Source organism: Protopterus annectens, chromosome 2.part1 (genome assembly GCF_019279795.1).
Source record: "Protopterus annectens isolate FY-2018-M chromosome 2.part1, PAN1.0, whole genome shotgun sequence".
NCBI classification, from domain to species: domain Eukaryota; kingdom Metazoa; phylum Chordata; order Ceratodontiformes; family Protopteridae; genus Protopterus; species Protopterus annectens.
The window spans coordinates 353,311,711-353,325,911 of record NC_056729.1 but is presented as its reverse complement, the minus strand read 5'-3'; the positions used below and the strand labels follow the sequence as shown (position 1 = coordinate 353,325,911).

At 42.7% G+C, this 14,201-nt stretch overlaps 1 protein-coding gene across 1 annotated transcript in view; it reads left to right on the top strand.

Moving 5' to 3' along the window:
• The window catches only part of HASPIN (histone H3 associated protein kinase), a 1,280,677-nt gene that overhangs the window by 1,082,123 nt on the left and 184,353 nt on the right, over nucleotides 1-14,201 (top strand). Inside the window, exon 11 of the mRNA XM_044063451.1 lies at nucleotides 2,642-2,784. Within this exon, the coding sequence (XP_043919386.1) occupies nucleotides 2,642-2,784 (143 nt within the window). The remainder of the gene's footprint in view (nucleotides 1-2,641; nucleotides 2,785-14,201) is intronic.

Genomic DNA, 14,201 nt, shown 5'->3' with positions numbered 1-14,201 from the left:
AAACTTCACCTAAATGCAGGGAAACATAGGTGAGTCATCACAGAAAGCACCCCAGTCAATAACTGAACTGGAGAACCAAGCACTGTGTGGCAAACTTACTGCTATACCAGACAGTTTTCTGTTCTTGCAAATAAACTACTAGAAATCATCTCTTGGTCATTTAACATCAGCAACCACTTTATACACAGACATACACTGTATATATGAAAGTATTTCTTAGAGGAAACCAGCACAGATTTAAAGAGTTCTGATAAATGTCTATTAAGGCTATGAAATATTAACTAACTGCTTCCTGTAGTCCAGAGTTTAATTCTGTCAGCCTTCACTTGCTGACTGTGTGACCCTGACCAAGTCACTTAACCAGATAGTGCCATGGGAAATTCAGGGAATCTACGTTATCATGAATTCCATTTCCCAATGCAACGCTTCACATGAGTAAAATACAGTGGTACCTCCTAACTGTCCATAGATTTGTTTGAGGCAGTGATTCTGCCTCCTCTGTATGGGGAAAAAACATTTCCTGTAGTGGTCAGATTTATTTATTTATTTATTTTATATTTGTTGACCGGGTTTGTCCAACTGGGCTATAAATGCCCATTTTCAGCGGAGGCCCAAGGAGGAAAGCTCCAACAGAAAATATTAATTTTACATATTGAATAAAGAAATACATTCATCAGTGCCACAGATTACTGCATTACAGTGCCACACATTACATTCATCAGTACCACACATTGCATTACAGTGTCATACATTAAACTGTGGCAAGTGAAATACATATAGAAATACATTCATCAGAGGGATACATTCATAATTACATATATATATATATATATATATATATATATATATATATATATATATAATAGTGCGATAGTTACATAGCTGAAATATTTTACTAGTTATGTCTGTACAGTGATGTACCAAGAGGAGAAGATAAAGTAGTAAGTTTGTTTATTGAAGGGAAGGAAGAGAGAAGAGAAGTAGAAGGTTAGAGGGGAGTGTTTACAGGGGATAATTACATTGGCAAGTCCATTTTTCATGAAGGTATTATTTTGTAGTGGTTTTGAATTAATTGGGATGTTCAAGGGATCTTATATCTAGTGGTAGGCTATTCCAGGCCTTGGAAGGGTTAAAGCTATAGACTAGGTGACCTATTTTGGTCCTTGGTTTATAGATTTTTAGTAGGCCTTGTTCAGAACTGCAGAGTAATCTAATGGGTAGGTAATGAGAGATTAGAGATGAGATAGCTGGACAGAAAGAGGGGTTGTAGAGAATGGAATGAATAATCTGAAACTGATTATACTGAAGCAGGTTAGGTAATTCTAGCCAATTTAGTTATTTTAGTGAGAGACAGTAATGAGACTTGTAAGAATTTTGGGCAGCAAATATGGCAATCCTGTTATAAGTTGTTTATAACTTGTTTAGTAGTCCAGTGTTGAGGCTGGTGAGAATTTGGGAGCTATAAAGTAAAGTGCAGCTTCTCCACAGTAATACTTCTACTTCCAGTAAGGCCACAACATCTAATATCAGGCTCATCAGATTGTGCCTGAGTAGCCCATTTCAACAACCTTTTCAGATAAGAGCACATAGCTACAGAAAAGGTTTCTTCACATCACCCTAAAAGTAAGAAAGAGGCAGACTACAGAGCTTTAAAACTTTTTAAAGATCTGTTTCATTCTGGTCAAATAATTACAGAAAACAAAACAGTAAATGTGATGTACAAACAAGGGGGAACCAGATCCTTCCAGCTCAGCAAAGAAATGCAGCAGATTTGGAATAGGGATGCACAGTGCAACCTACAGCTGTTGTCAGTGTATTGTCCTGGTTTTCAGAACCAGTTAGATGATTCCTTAAACTGGAAGAGAAGACTAGCGTTTGTCTGGTAAGTGTATCTAGAAACCTTTCAGGGTGCAATACAAATAGAGGACATCCTAGAAGTGTCTTTGCCACACAGCTCTACAATCAAAAGATGTATACAAACCATATAAATGCCTTGCTGTCCACCTCTGTGTTAGTACCTTTGCAGGCATGAAGCAGTAATGGCCATTAATGGGATGGATGCGAATCTGGATGGTCAGAAGTGGAGAGGATAACCTCAGCCAGAGAAACTGTTGGAGAGCGTTCACTGTACAGAACATCTAGTATTATAAGAAACTAAGTATACCTAACATGACTGTACTGTTTTCAGTACAGCCCTCCATTTTCTTCTCTATTGCTGGACAATCTGCTATGAGTTTGTTTTTCCTCTGTCACCTAAGCCTCATTGTGTGCTTATTTTTGTTGGTGTTACATATGGGGATTAAATTCTATGGAGGCAGAACTGCAAAACTTGGGGCTGATATCCTTCTGACCCAGTGCACTTGACCCTACACTGTATGCTAGGGGTGAGGTGCTTGCTTCTAGATAGTGGGAGCTAGACAGCTGAGCTTTGCCAAGAAAAGAATCTTGGGAAGGACATTTCAGCTGTTACCTAGAAAGAGCCATCAAGAAAGAGATCCTGCTGTTACTTAGTGCTGAGGGCCCTCTTGGCAGTCATCTGATCTGGTGAGTACTCACACATCTGTAATTTGCATGTCTAATCTTGAATACCTGAGCACCTGAATAGGAGAGAATTGTGAAGTGTCCCTTTTTGTTCTTTCAGGGATTTGCACTGGGGTAATGTGCTTGTAAAAACTACTGACCTAAAGGAAGTAAAATATACCTTAAATGGAACAGAGTATACAATTATGACCCGTGGAGTCCAGACCAATATTATTGATTATACACTTTCAAGGCTTGAAAAAGGTAGGTATGGAGAAAATCGTATGAATGCTTCTGCCCAATTATTATCCTGCCTTTAACTTTATGGATTTCAAATGTACTACTAAGCTGTCTGTTAATGTCTGTGATCTTTATCTCTTCTCACTCCGCATGTAGTCCTTGAACTTCTGCTTTTCTCAAAATTGGTCATGCAGTACTATTTGGCATTTCATTTGATGCCATTCTTTTTTTTTTTTTTTTTTTTTTTTTAGGAAAAATACCCCTCTCCACCATTTATTGAGAGTGTAGACATTAAAAAGTGTTATCCCCATTTCCTTTGCACCATTTAGCAAAAAATAAAATGTTGCACATTTTGCAGTGATACATATTTCTTTTTAAATGGCCTGTTTTATTTTGATGTAGTCGTCAGTGCAGTAAACCTTTACTTTTATGTCTTTTGACCTGTTAAATAAAAGTTTTTTTTTTAAACAGGTCAGCCAGTTTTCCAAGCATGATTATAAAAACAGACATTAAAAATATATATTTTGTCATTTTGTCTTAAGGGCCACCCCACCAATTATGCACGTGCTTGTTGTGTTGAAATCTAACCATATTTTACAGAAATTAGATGATAATTTGGCACTTAAAGTTAAAATTCAGCAATAGACTCAAAGGTTTTTAATTATTATTGTTCTCACAAAAATCATTATATATGTGGCATCTTTATTGACTGGAAAGTGACAGAATGATCCAGACCAGCCCCTGTTACCAGAACATCTGTGATGCAAGGAACCGAAGAGGTTTTTGAAAGTTATATAGCCCTGTCCAAGTCCTTCTCCAACCTAGGTGTCTGCAAACCAGGGCCAGGGATCATGGAATACTTTAAATACATCAGGATTTATGTCACTAGGAGAGACAAATGCATGTTAACAGCTTTATCTGCTATTCTGGCGGGAAGATTATTCAGTAGAAGTGTAGACTTCCTCAGGTGGAGATATACTGCCATCCACCATTAAAGCCTAGTAATGAAATCTCTCTGATTGTCTTGGTGCTGTATTCCTTTCGCAGAAAGGTTTGGAGACGTATTGCTGAATAGCAGTGCCATCATCAGCATCTTTGGTGATGATATCACAGTTAGTCAAAGCAGCAAGCAGCAATGACATTTCTGGTAGTTTCATTTACAACCCAAACTATGCAGTGGTCACCTACTTTCACTCAGCCTCTTGAATCACCTGGACAAGATTCTTTGTTTTGTTTTTTTTTTTCCTTGCAAAAGTACCTGTTTTCAGGGATTATTCAGGAGAACTGGCCTTATAAACTGAGTTGCTCAGAGCCTTGTGGTATGAAATTGATGCATGGGGATTCAAACCCGAGAGAGAGAGAAGCTCCTTAGCACCTTCGTGCTAACTCTCTGCACTGTATTGCCTAACCAAATTTGCAGTGACTTTGTTAACCAGGTCTTCAAAATAACCATTCCAAACTGACAATTGTTTCAGAGTAGTGGAAGGTACTTAATGCCCATTTGATTTTACATTTTCCAGCCAGTGCAGAAGAGGAGTTAGACCAATAAATCTCACAGTAGGTTTCTTCCTTTACTTTCATCATTCTGAATATCTGCAGCCTGTATAAGCAGTCTCTCAGTTGTGAGTTTAGTATCCATCAGAAAACACAATTTCATAGATTTGCTGACTAGCTTCAAGGATGTACTAGTGTATAAAGGATGCCTATAATGATGGAATACTTAATTGGATGAGACATTAAAAACAAGGTGCCATCTGTCTGAGTTGGTGGTAGCTCAGGTAGCTATAAAAGATCCTGCAGCATTTATATGTATTAAAAAAAAAAAAAAAAGAGCAGGGAAATTTCCCTGGTGCCCTGACCAGATTTCTCCTTGTCAACATGAATAGTGATTTGGGTCTCCCCTAAAATGAAGCTATATATCTAATAGGACTAACCTGGTTGACAGAGACATACACAGAAAGTGTTCCTGAAATTCTACTTAGGTTACTTTCACCATTTGTATATATAATCAGCTGTCCTTAGAGATTTGGAGATCTCCTGATTAGCTTTCTGGTATGACATGCTGACTGACTAAGAAGTGCCCCTTAAACACGGAATGCAGTTATCTACAAGGGGCACCCTTCTTCCATATTTGTTGTTACCTCAGTTTATGTAACTAATAGAAACAGCTGCAGTCCCTCTGACTTTCATTTGATAAGATGTTCGAGAAGCTTAATTTAAGAGGGTTGTTCTGTTAGGGGTTATGGGTCAGTGGATAATGTGCCCCACCTTTACCTGTATTGGAATAAAACCCAAAATAATCTACATGTCCTACCAGAGTTCTTGTAGTGAAGAAAAATGATAACCAAGAAAGATAAATTATTTTAAGGGCTCTTAAAGTTGTGTAAAAGTTGGATTTTTATTAATGTTAATCAGGCACTCTTCAGCCTCTTTTCTGTAGTATATGCATCACTCCAGTCATGAGGTGTTGTACAGCTTGTGTCTATTTGCCCTTAGATTAACTTGACATGCAGTCTTGCATAAATCCAGCTTCCACTTGTGTGCCATATTTTTTGTTTCAAAACTGTCACTCAGTTTTGCTTCCTGAGTTAATCTGTCAGTCCTGAAATTCTTTTCTAAATTGTGTATTTGTACTAACTGATCTAATCTTGGCATCAGTCCTTATTTATGAACCTGCTTACTTACAAAACACAGTAGATCTTGAAAGTTTCTCACCAGCAGTCCTTCCACCTTCTCTTCTCCAGTGTTACTCCCCTGATATGGTAAAGCTTTGATGTGTTGTAGAGCAAACCCTGAATATTCATTGACAAGTGGTTTAGCTTCTGTCGGACCAGCAAATAAAAAATGTTACTGGACTTTGTTGCAGCACAGTATTGGCCAGTCCTGGACATTTCTTAAGTGGCTAAATATTGCTCTCACGTTTTTAACATATTTTTAATAAATCTGGCATTTTCAAACATTGGTTAAATATTGTGGTTCAAATTTGAAGTTTTAGTGTAAAATCTTTCCCAGTGGAAGACTGCTAATAGCTGCCTTTGAGGCAGACATTGCACCAAAAGATTCTTGTGATGCTTTTTGTTTTGTTTTTAGATATGCTTCATATAGCTGACATTTGCAGTCACTATAAGCTTCAGTTAGGCTACCTAGAATTAGTAGGTTAAAGGTTTTCCCACATTTACTATCCTAGGAGAATACTTTAGAGCTAAAAATGAAGACAAAGTCCAGAATCTTCAGGTGTTCATCAGGGTCTCTGTCATGCTGCAGTCGAAGGAACATAAATGGTCAAAAGATCTCTCTAAAAATGGATACAATTCTTTACATGGACAAGAAGTGATTCATATGTGCCACCTTTAAATACAGATAAGCAGCTTTTCAGATTAGAAGAAAATAAGTAATGTAAACTGTTATTGATAGAAAAATAGCTAGTAATGCACATTTGTGAGCAGCCTCATGACCAAAGCCCAGAGATGCCTAAATCAGAAACGTCTAGTGATAAGTGTAACCTAGAAGATGAGCCTTTTATGGTGCAGGGTTCTTTGTGGCAGTTACAAAACATGAGTCTCTATTGACTTCTGTTTCATCTTTGTCATTCCACTCCATGGTAAGGGGAACAATACAAATCTTGTAGTCATGACCGATCCCACAACTAGAGGGCCTTGAACTAGTGCAGGTGGGACAGTTCACAATGCAGCAACAGGGGCTGGTCTTGCTCCCTACGACTGAAAGTGGTTAAACAGGTGCAGGCTAACAGTATGTTATAGCCCCAGTACAGCAGTGTTCTGTATAGTTTCCCAGATAACATATTTTTTACCATTTCTCAAAGTTTAATAAGTGATGGTTCTGTTATGCTCTGTCCTTTCTTCACTGAAAAGCCTTTTTTTTTGGTTCATATTCATCTAATGAGGGGAATTTTGACTTGAACTAGAAATTCAACTTGTAGTGGTGCTTCCCACCAGCAGAATGATTTGTACTGAGTCTTGATAGACCTCCAGAGGGCATACTTGGTGCAAAAACAGTTAGCTTGGTGGCTGTGTTGTTTTGACTGGGAGCACTGAAGATCTTACAAGAATTTTGCTTTTGGAAGGACCAGCACTATTGTAATACTTCCCACATCTTTAAGACAAATTGAATCTGTACTTTAACTTGCGAATAGACCTTTCTGTTGTTATTCTGAACCCAGGATGATGGCTTTGAGCCCAGTTTTAGTGATCAGAGAATCTGAAGTGTTTGATGGCCTTCACAGGAGAATTTTTACTACAGTTAATATTAGTCACTAAAAGTAACTGCTTATTCTAAACCGTATGTGTAAGTCGCACTTGGCAGGCACTAGCATCAAGGATTGTTTGGTAGGGTTGCCACCTTTTCAAATGCCCAGTGATGGGGCATTTTTGGTACAAACATCAGATTTTGCAGGGTAAAACATACCCACGGCCAGTACAAAGCACAAAACTTCACATGTTAAGTTGTCTATCTCGCCTTCATTCTTGCTGGATGGGTTCGGAGCCGACCTCGGCTCCGACTCGGCCACTCTAAAGCTCGAGAGTTGGTTCCACCGGCTCGAGGCTCCCCTTATATCCCACAATGCTAGGCGAGAGTTACCCCAGATCTCGTTTGCCGCTACAGCTTCGAGGTTGGTTTTCTACCGGTTCCTGGTAAGTTTTAGCTTTTTCTATAAAAAGTTACTCTTGTTTCCCCTTTTTTTTTAGTTTAATTATTCCTAAATTAGTGTAGTTCATTAAACTCTATCCCCGAACCTATTTTCTTCCCGTTTCTTGTCAAAAGAACTTTTAGTTCTTCCCTTGGGCCTTAGGCCTTCTCTTCCCTAGGGAGTGTTTGTGTAGTACTACTGCTTATTGTACTTATTTTTAGTATATTTTTACTATAATTGTGTTTTTGACAGGGTATAACTGGTGTGTTTGAGTGTGTGTTTGTGTTCACCAGTTAGGCTATGTCTAAAGAAGCAAAGGTCTCGTTCAAGAAGTGTGATGCGTGCTGTCAGAAAATGTCTCTGACAGACGCTCACACTTCTTGTGTCTATTGTCTGGGGCCTTTGCACCTGCAGGACTCCTGTGCTGTCTGCCATGGCTTCAGCCCCAGGGTCCTGCAGGAAAGAAAAACAAGCTCATTTTGAGAGGCTTGTTGAAGCCTGAGGATTCCCTGTCTGTCTCAACAGGGAAGCGCTCCAGGGCATCGAGGTCTCTTGCTCCGGCTTCTGAGCCGAGACCTCAGGTTGTTCAACCTTTGCCTTTATCGGCTCCGGCTGGAGCCGATAAGACTCAGTCCACAGTTTCTGTGGCTCCCTGCTCCGGCCGGAGCCGAGGTTATCGAGGTACCTGTGTCGGCTCCGACAAGACCTTCGGAGCCGACAACCAGAAAGAGGTCTAGGTCACCTTCTCTTGGCTCCGTTCATTCGGCTCCAGGTTCTCCCCTGCTGTCTGAATGGAGCCAAAGGTCTCATTCCTCTAGGTCATCGAGGTTGTCCGATCATGACCTTCAGAGGGTGGTGAGTCGACTACTCAAGTCTGAGGCACTGGCCCAGATGCTTCAGAGCCCGACTCATCAGTCGGTGCCTGTCCCGGTCCATCAACTCCTTCCTCCTTCGACTCTCTTGAGCTCGGAGCCGGGTCGTGTCGGAACCGAGACTGTGGTCACCTCGGAGCCGAGACAATTGTCTTCGGCTCCGTCGTCGGCTCCGTTTTCTTCCATGGAGGAATCTCGGCGCCGGACTTCCCTCGTCGGCTCCGAGGGTGAGTGGCATCGGACCCTTGTCCAACCCCCTCTCCCTCTCGGTGCTTCGGCGCTGGTGAGTTCGGCTCCGACATCGGCCTCGGAGCCATCACTGTCGGTGCCGAGGGGGGTTCTTAGCTCCTCGGAGCTGGGACCTCTGGCTCTGCCTGACAGGGGTGCTTTCGAGGTCATGCGGAGTGTGTTAGAGCCTGGCTCTACTCCACAGTCGGCTCCGTCAGCCCCTCCCTCTATGCTGCCTCAGGGTAAGTCGACTCACTCCCTCATCCCGGACCGCAGAGAGCCAACTCCTCAGGAGCCCCCTGTGGGGATTTCATCCTCTTCCGAGGCCTCTCCTGATTTGGCAGAAGAGCCCCCTCGGAAGAGGAAGTGCAAGAGGAAGCACATTGACTCACCTGAGTCTATCACGTCCGACACAGATCTGGATGATTCTGAGGGTTCCCCCCATTCCCCTTCTGAAGATGTCTCTTTTGCAGACATTCTGGAGATCCTTAAACAGAGGGGAAATTGGCCAGCCCTCAACCCTTCGGAGGACGAATCTGTGTATCTTGAGGCGTTTGGCTCTCGTCCTTCCACCTCCTGGGTGTCCCCCCCTTTTGACCCCCTCATGCAGGTGGTTGCTAAAAAGGCATGGACGGCTCCTGATTCAGTGGACCCCACTCCCAGGAGACCCTCCAAATTCATCACAGCTCCAGCAGACAAGGAATTTTTATCAAAAGGAGTCTCTGTGGATGCTATGGTGGTAGCTGCCGCCACAAAGAAGGAACTGGCTGATCCTTCAGTGCCTGTCCATCCACCTAACAAGGAATCTAGGTCCATGGATAGGTACGGAAGCGGATGTTCTCCTCAGCGACATTTACTATGCGTTCGCTGAATTACCTGTGCCATTTCACTCGTCTTCAAAGGGACTTGATCAAAGAAGCGAGTGAAATGCTTAAGGACCCTACAGCTGCGGGTTTCAAGAAAAATGAACACGCAGCTGGCTATCCTTAATTCTATTTCCAACTCCTCCATGCGCCTCCTCTCTTATGCGGCCGATGGAGCGAGCAGAGCCGCAGGAACAGGGGTAGCCTTACGTAGGCACGCCTGGATGCGGCTATGCAATTTTTGGAACCTTTCAAGGCGTCTTTCACGAACTCCCCTTTTGATGGATCATCTCTTTTTGGTCCACAAGTTAAAGAAACCCTGACTAGGTGCGAGACTGATGGCAAGACCCTTTCTGCCGTCGGAGTCCGTTTTTCTACTCCTTCTAGGCCTTACCCCAAAGGCCAGAAGGGGGGAAAGATGTGGTTCCGTAAACAATCCCAAGGGACTTCGCCTGGCGACAGAGTCGGTTCCCGCCAGAGGCAGAGGGGAACAACAATGGTAGACGCCGCCCTAGAGGCAGAGGGGTCCAGAACCAGGGCAATCGAAGCGTTCTCCGATAAGCCCTTTCAGCATCCCTGAGGTGTTGCCCGACTGCCCATCTTCGAGGCAGTCGGGGAAGATTGTAACTGTACCCAGAAGCCTGGCTATCCTTGACACAAGACAAATGGGTACAGTCCATCATTTCGAAGGCTATTCTATCCCCTTTCTTCGCTTTTCCAAATCAGTCAAAAATCCCTTCCAGATGTCCCACCGCTCAAAGGGATATAGCAGCTTTGGAAATTTCAAAACTGCTTGCAAAAAGAGCTATTCAGCCAGTGCCAGCAGACCAACTAGGATCCGGAATCTACTCAAGGTTCTTTTAGTTCCAAAGAAAACAGGGGACTGGAGACCAATTTTGGATCTCAGTATCTTGAACAGATCGGTCAAGAAAACAAGATTTCGGATGGTCACGCTGCAATCCATTCTTCCCCTATTGGGAAAAGGAAACTGGATGTGCTCTATAGACCTTCAGGACGCGTACTATCACATAAAATGAACAGGCGCTCCAGAAGATTCCTCCGCTTCAGGCTGGGAACCAGTCCCTTTCAATTCAGGGGCCTGCCCTTTGGTCACACCACTTCCACCTGGGTGTTTACCAAATGCATGGCAGTGGTAGCTTCTCACCTGAGACGACAAGGATTCCAGGTGTTTCCATATTTGGACGACTGGCTCCTCACAGCTCCCACCAAGCATCTCCTTTTGATGGCCAGAGATTACACTTTTCGTCTGTCAAGAACTGGGTATCTCAATAAATTGCGAAAAGTCTGTTTTGTCGCCTTGTCGTACTATTACCTACATAGGCGCAAATTTAGATACTGTAAACATGTCTGCAACACTAACGAACCAAAGGATATCAGACATTCAAAATTGGTGTCTCTTCTTCTCAACAACAACAGAGCCAAGGCCAGGTTAGTTCTAAAGGTGTTGGGAATCATGGCAGCGGCCATACCTCTCCTCCCATTGGCCAGATACCACATGCGGATCCTTCAGTGGATGCTTTTTCTCAATGGTCATACCAGGAACTTCCAATGTCTCACACCATTATGATCACATAGCGTGCAAAAGCATCTCATGTGGTGGATGTCTTCCCCAGCTCCTGTTGGGGAGACCATTTGTGCCCCCTCCTCCGGTTGCTACTCTGACAACGGATGCCTCCCTGATCGGGTGGGGGCATTATCAGGGCAGGACAGTCCAGGGCACATGGCAACCAAACGAATGCCACTTGCACATAAATGTTCTGGAGATGAGAGCAGTGCTTTTAGCGTTGCAAGCCCTTCAAGACTCTCTTCCCTTGGGAACGATTGCAATCCAGACAGACAATATGTCTGTAGTGTGGTACATCAACAAACAAGGCGGAACCAGATCATACCCTCTGTGTCGAGAAGCACTCAGACTGTGGCAATGGGCGATTTCTTCTCAGCGTTTTCTGATAGCAACGCACATCCCCGGGAAGTCCAATCACATTGCGGACAAGTTGAGCAGAGCTATTCTCATGCCTCACGAGTGGTCTCTGAAAGACTCTGTAGTGAGAGAGATATTTCTCAAGTGGGGTCAGCCTTGCTGCGATCTTTTTGCTACTCCCCAAAACAGCAAGTGCAGAGAGTACTTCACTCTATTCCCTTTACCAGGCCAACCCAGCAGGGACGCTAGTCCAAGTTTGGCCCCGGGACTTCTGTATGCATTTCCTCCTTTCCCACTGATCTCTCAAGTAATACAGAAAGCTATCGCTCAGAAGGCCTCATTGATCCTCATTGCTCCTTACTGGCCTCGACAAGTGTGGTTCCCCTTTCTACATTGATTTCTTTTGGAGCGACCGTGGAATCTGGACCTAGTTCCAGATCTTTTGATCCATCAGTCGGGTCAGTTTCATCGCTCCCTTCCCTCTCTGAACCTCACTGCTTGGTTCCTCCACTTCCAACCGTAGCCAGGCTTCCTCAATTATCTCACTCTGTTAGAGATATTTTGATAGCTTCCCATAAATCTTCCACTAGAAAGATTTATTTGAGTAAGTGGAAACGCTTCTCATATTGGGCACAAGGAAAGGACATAGATCCTTTCACCGCTTCCATCCAACTAGTCCTTGATTTTCTAGCTGAACTCTTCCATGCAGGTTCATCTCCATCTACTCTTAAGGTTCAATTGGCAGCTATTTCTAATTTCCATGTGGGTATTTCTGAATCTGCCCTAATGTCCCACAAACTCTGCAAAGCCTTTTTGAAAGGAGTTTTTCTTCTCAGACCTCCTGTAAGAAATCCTCCTTCTCCTTGGGACCTAAATTTAGTTCTTGCTTCTTTGATTCTCTCCCCTTTCGAACCTGCAGCTTCATGTTCCTTAAAGTTATTATCATGGAAAACTCTCTTTCTGGTGGCTATCACATCAGCTAGAAGAATTTCAGAACTTCAAGCACTCAGTTGTCGCTCTCCTTACCTTGTGTTTCATAAGGACAGAGTTTCCTTACGAACTAACCCGTCCTTTTGCCTAAGGTGGTTTCAACATCAAATCTAAACCAATGCATTGACCTTCCTGTCTTTTTCCGGAGTATTCAAATAGGTCTGAACAAAAATTACACTACCTGGATGTTCATCGTCAATTAAGGTACTACTTGGACAGGACGAAACTATTCAGAAAGTCTGATCAGCTGTTTGTCTCCTATGGAAAGCAGAAAGGGACTTCCAGTTTCAAAGGTATCTTTATCCAGATGGCTAACATCTCTGATTACCCTTGTTTATGAGATTAGACACCAAAACTGCCTAATAAACCTAAAGCCCATTCCACCAGAGCTTTGGCTACTTCTCTAGCCTTCCAAGACAGACTGCCTATTGACACCATTTGTGCAGCTGCTACTTGGGCTCCTCCTCACACTTTTATTTCCCATTATAAGTTGCATTTAGCTTCTAGGCATAGAGCTAATTTTGGTTCCACTGTTCTCAGGAGTCTGTTCCGTTAGGCCACCCGGGACAAGGTGCTAGGACGGTCCCATCCAGCAAGAATGAAGGCGAGATAGACAACTTAACATATAGAAGTTATGTTCTTACCATAACGTTCCATGTTAGTTGTCTTCTCGCCTTCTTCTTAAGGCCCCACCCTCCTTCCCCCTGGCCTGGACAGACCTAGAGGAGTTGTGATCGTGACCTCTCTTTCTACCACCTCTTTCTTAAGACATATGCTGTTGGGCATATTTTCTGGGTCAGGATGTAGGTCACCCTTCTTCTTCCTGTTGTTAGAGGTGGACTCTGTTTTACAGTTATTCTGTTACTATTATAAGCTGGGGTTAGCTTACAAACGAGATCTGAGGTAACTCTCGCCTAGCATTGTGGGATATAAGGGGAGCCTCGAGCCGGTGGAACCAACTCTCGAGCTTTAGAGTGGCCGAGTCGGAGCCGAGGTCGGCTCCGAACCCATCCAGCAAGAAGAAGGCGAGAAGAAGACAACTAACATGGAACGTTATGGTAAGAACATAACTTCTATTTTTTGGCCTAAATAAAAGCTTATTCTTGTAGCATTTTAGTTGCTTAGTCTGTTTTTTTATAACATTTAGGTATTGCAGATACAGAACTGTTTTATTCAACTATTACACAAAATATAGGAATATGTTGGTCGTAAAATCTCAGTACATTTGCCATTTTTTCTATTTCTTTGCAGGACACAACTGCCCAAAGAGGGACTTGTCCCTTGCAAAATTGGACAGGTGGTAATCCTGTTGTTTGGAGAAGTTGACTTCCATAGCAGACAACGTGAGATATATTATATGACAATGTGCTTGTGATCTTGTTTTTACTAAAGTGGGAATCACTGCTTTCATAATTAAAAAACTTGCTTGGATAAGGAGTCAGGGTTGCCCTTACACAAAAGATGTGAAGCTAGCACTGTTTTTTGTGCAAATTACATAAGATTCTATTTCTGACAAGCCAACACATAACATACTAGTAGAACTAGAAAAGAAAACCGGAGTCATGTTGGAATTAACTTAGCTGAATCATACTTCCATCCCAAGTTAACATATTATCTGATGTCAGTTTTCATTCATTCCTTAGCGTGTGGGTTTGGATCTGATCCAACTCTGCCATTTTCTTATAGCTCGTGGATACTACAAACTCCCTTATCCAAAATGCAGCAGTTTCTCTCTTTCCTCAGATCTCGTTTGCCACCATTGTGTACAGACATGGTTACTGCAGGTCTCGAGCTTTCATTTAAGAGATTACTTTTTCTTCATACACCTTTTTCAAAACTTCCTTTCTCTTTAAGCTTCTCTTTATCCTCCTTTTTACCTACAGTATGTGTTTAACATA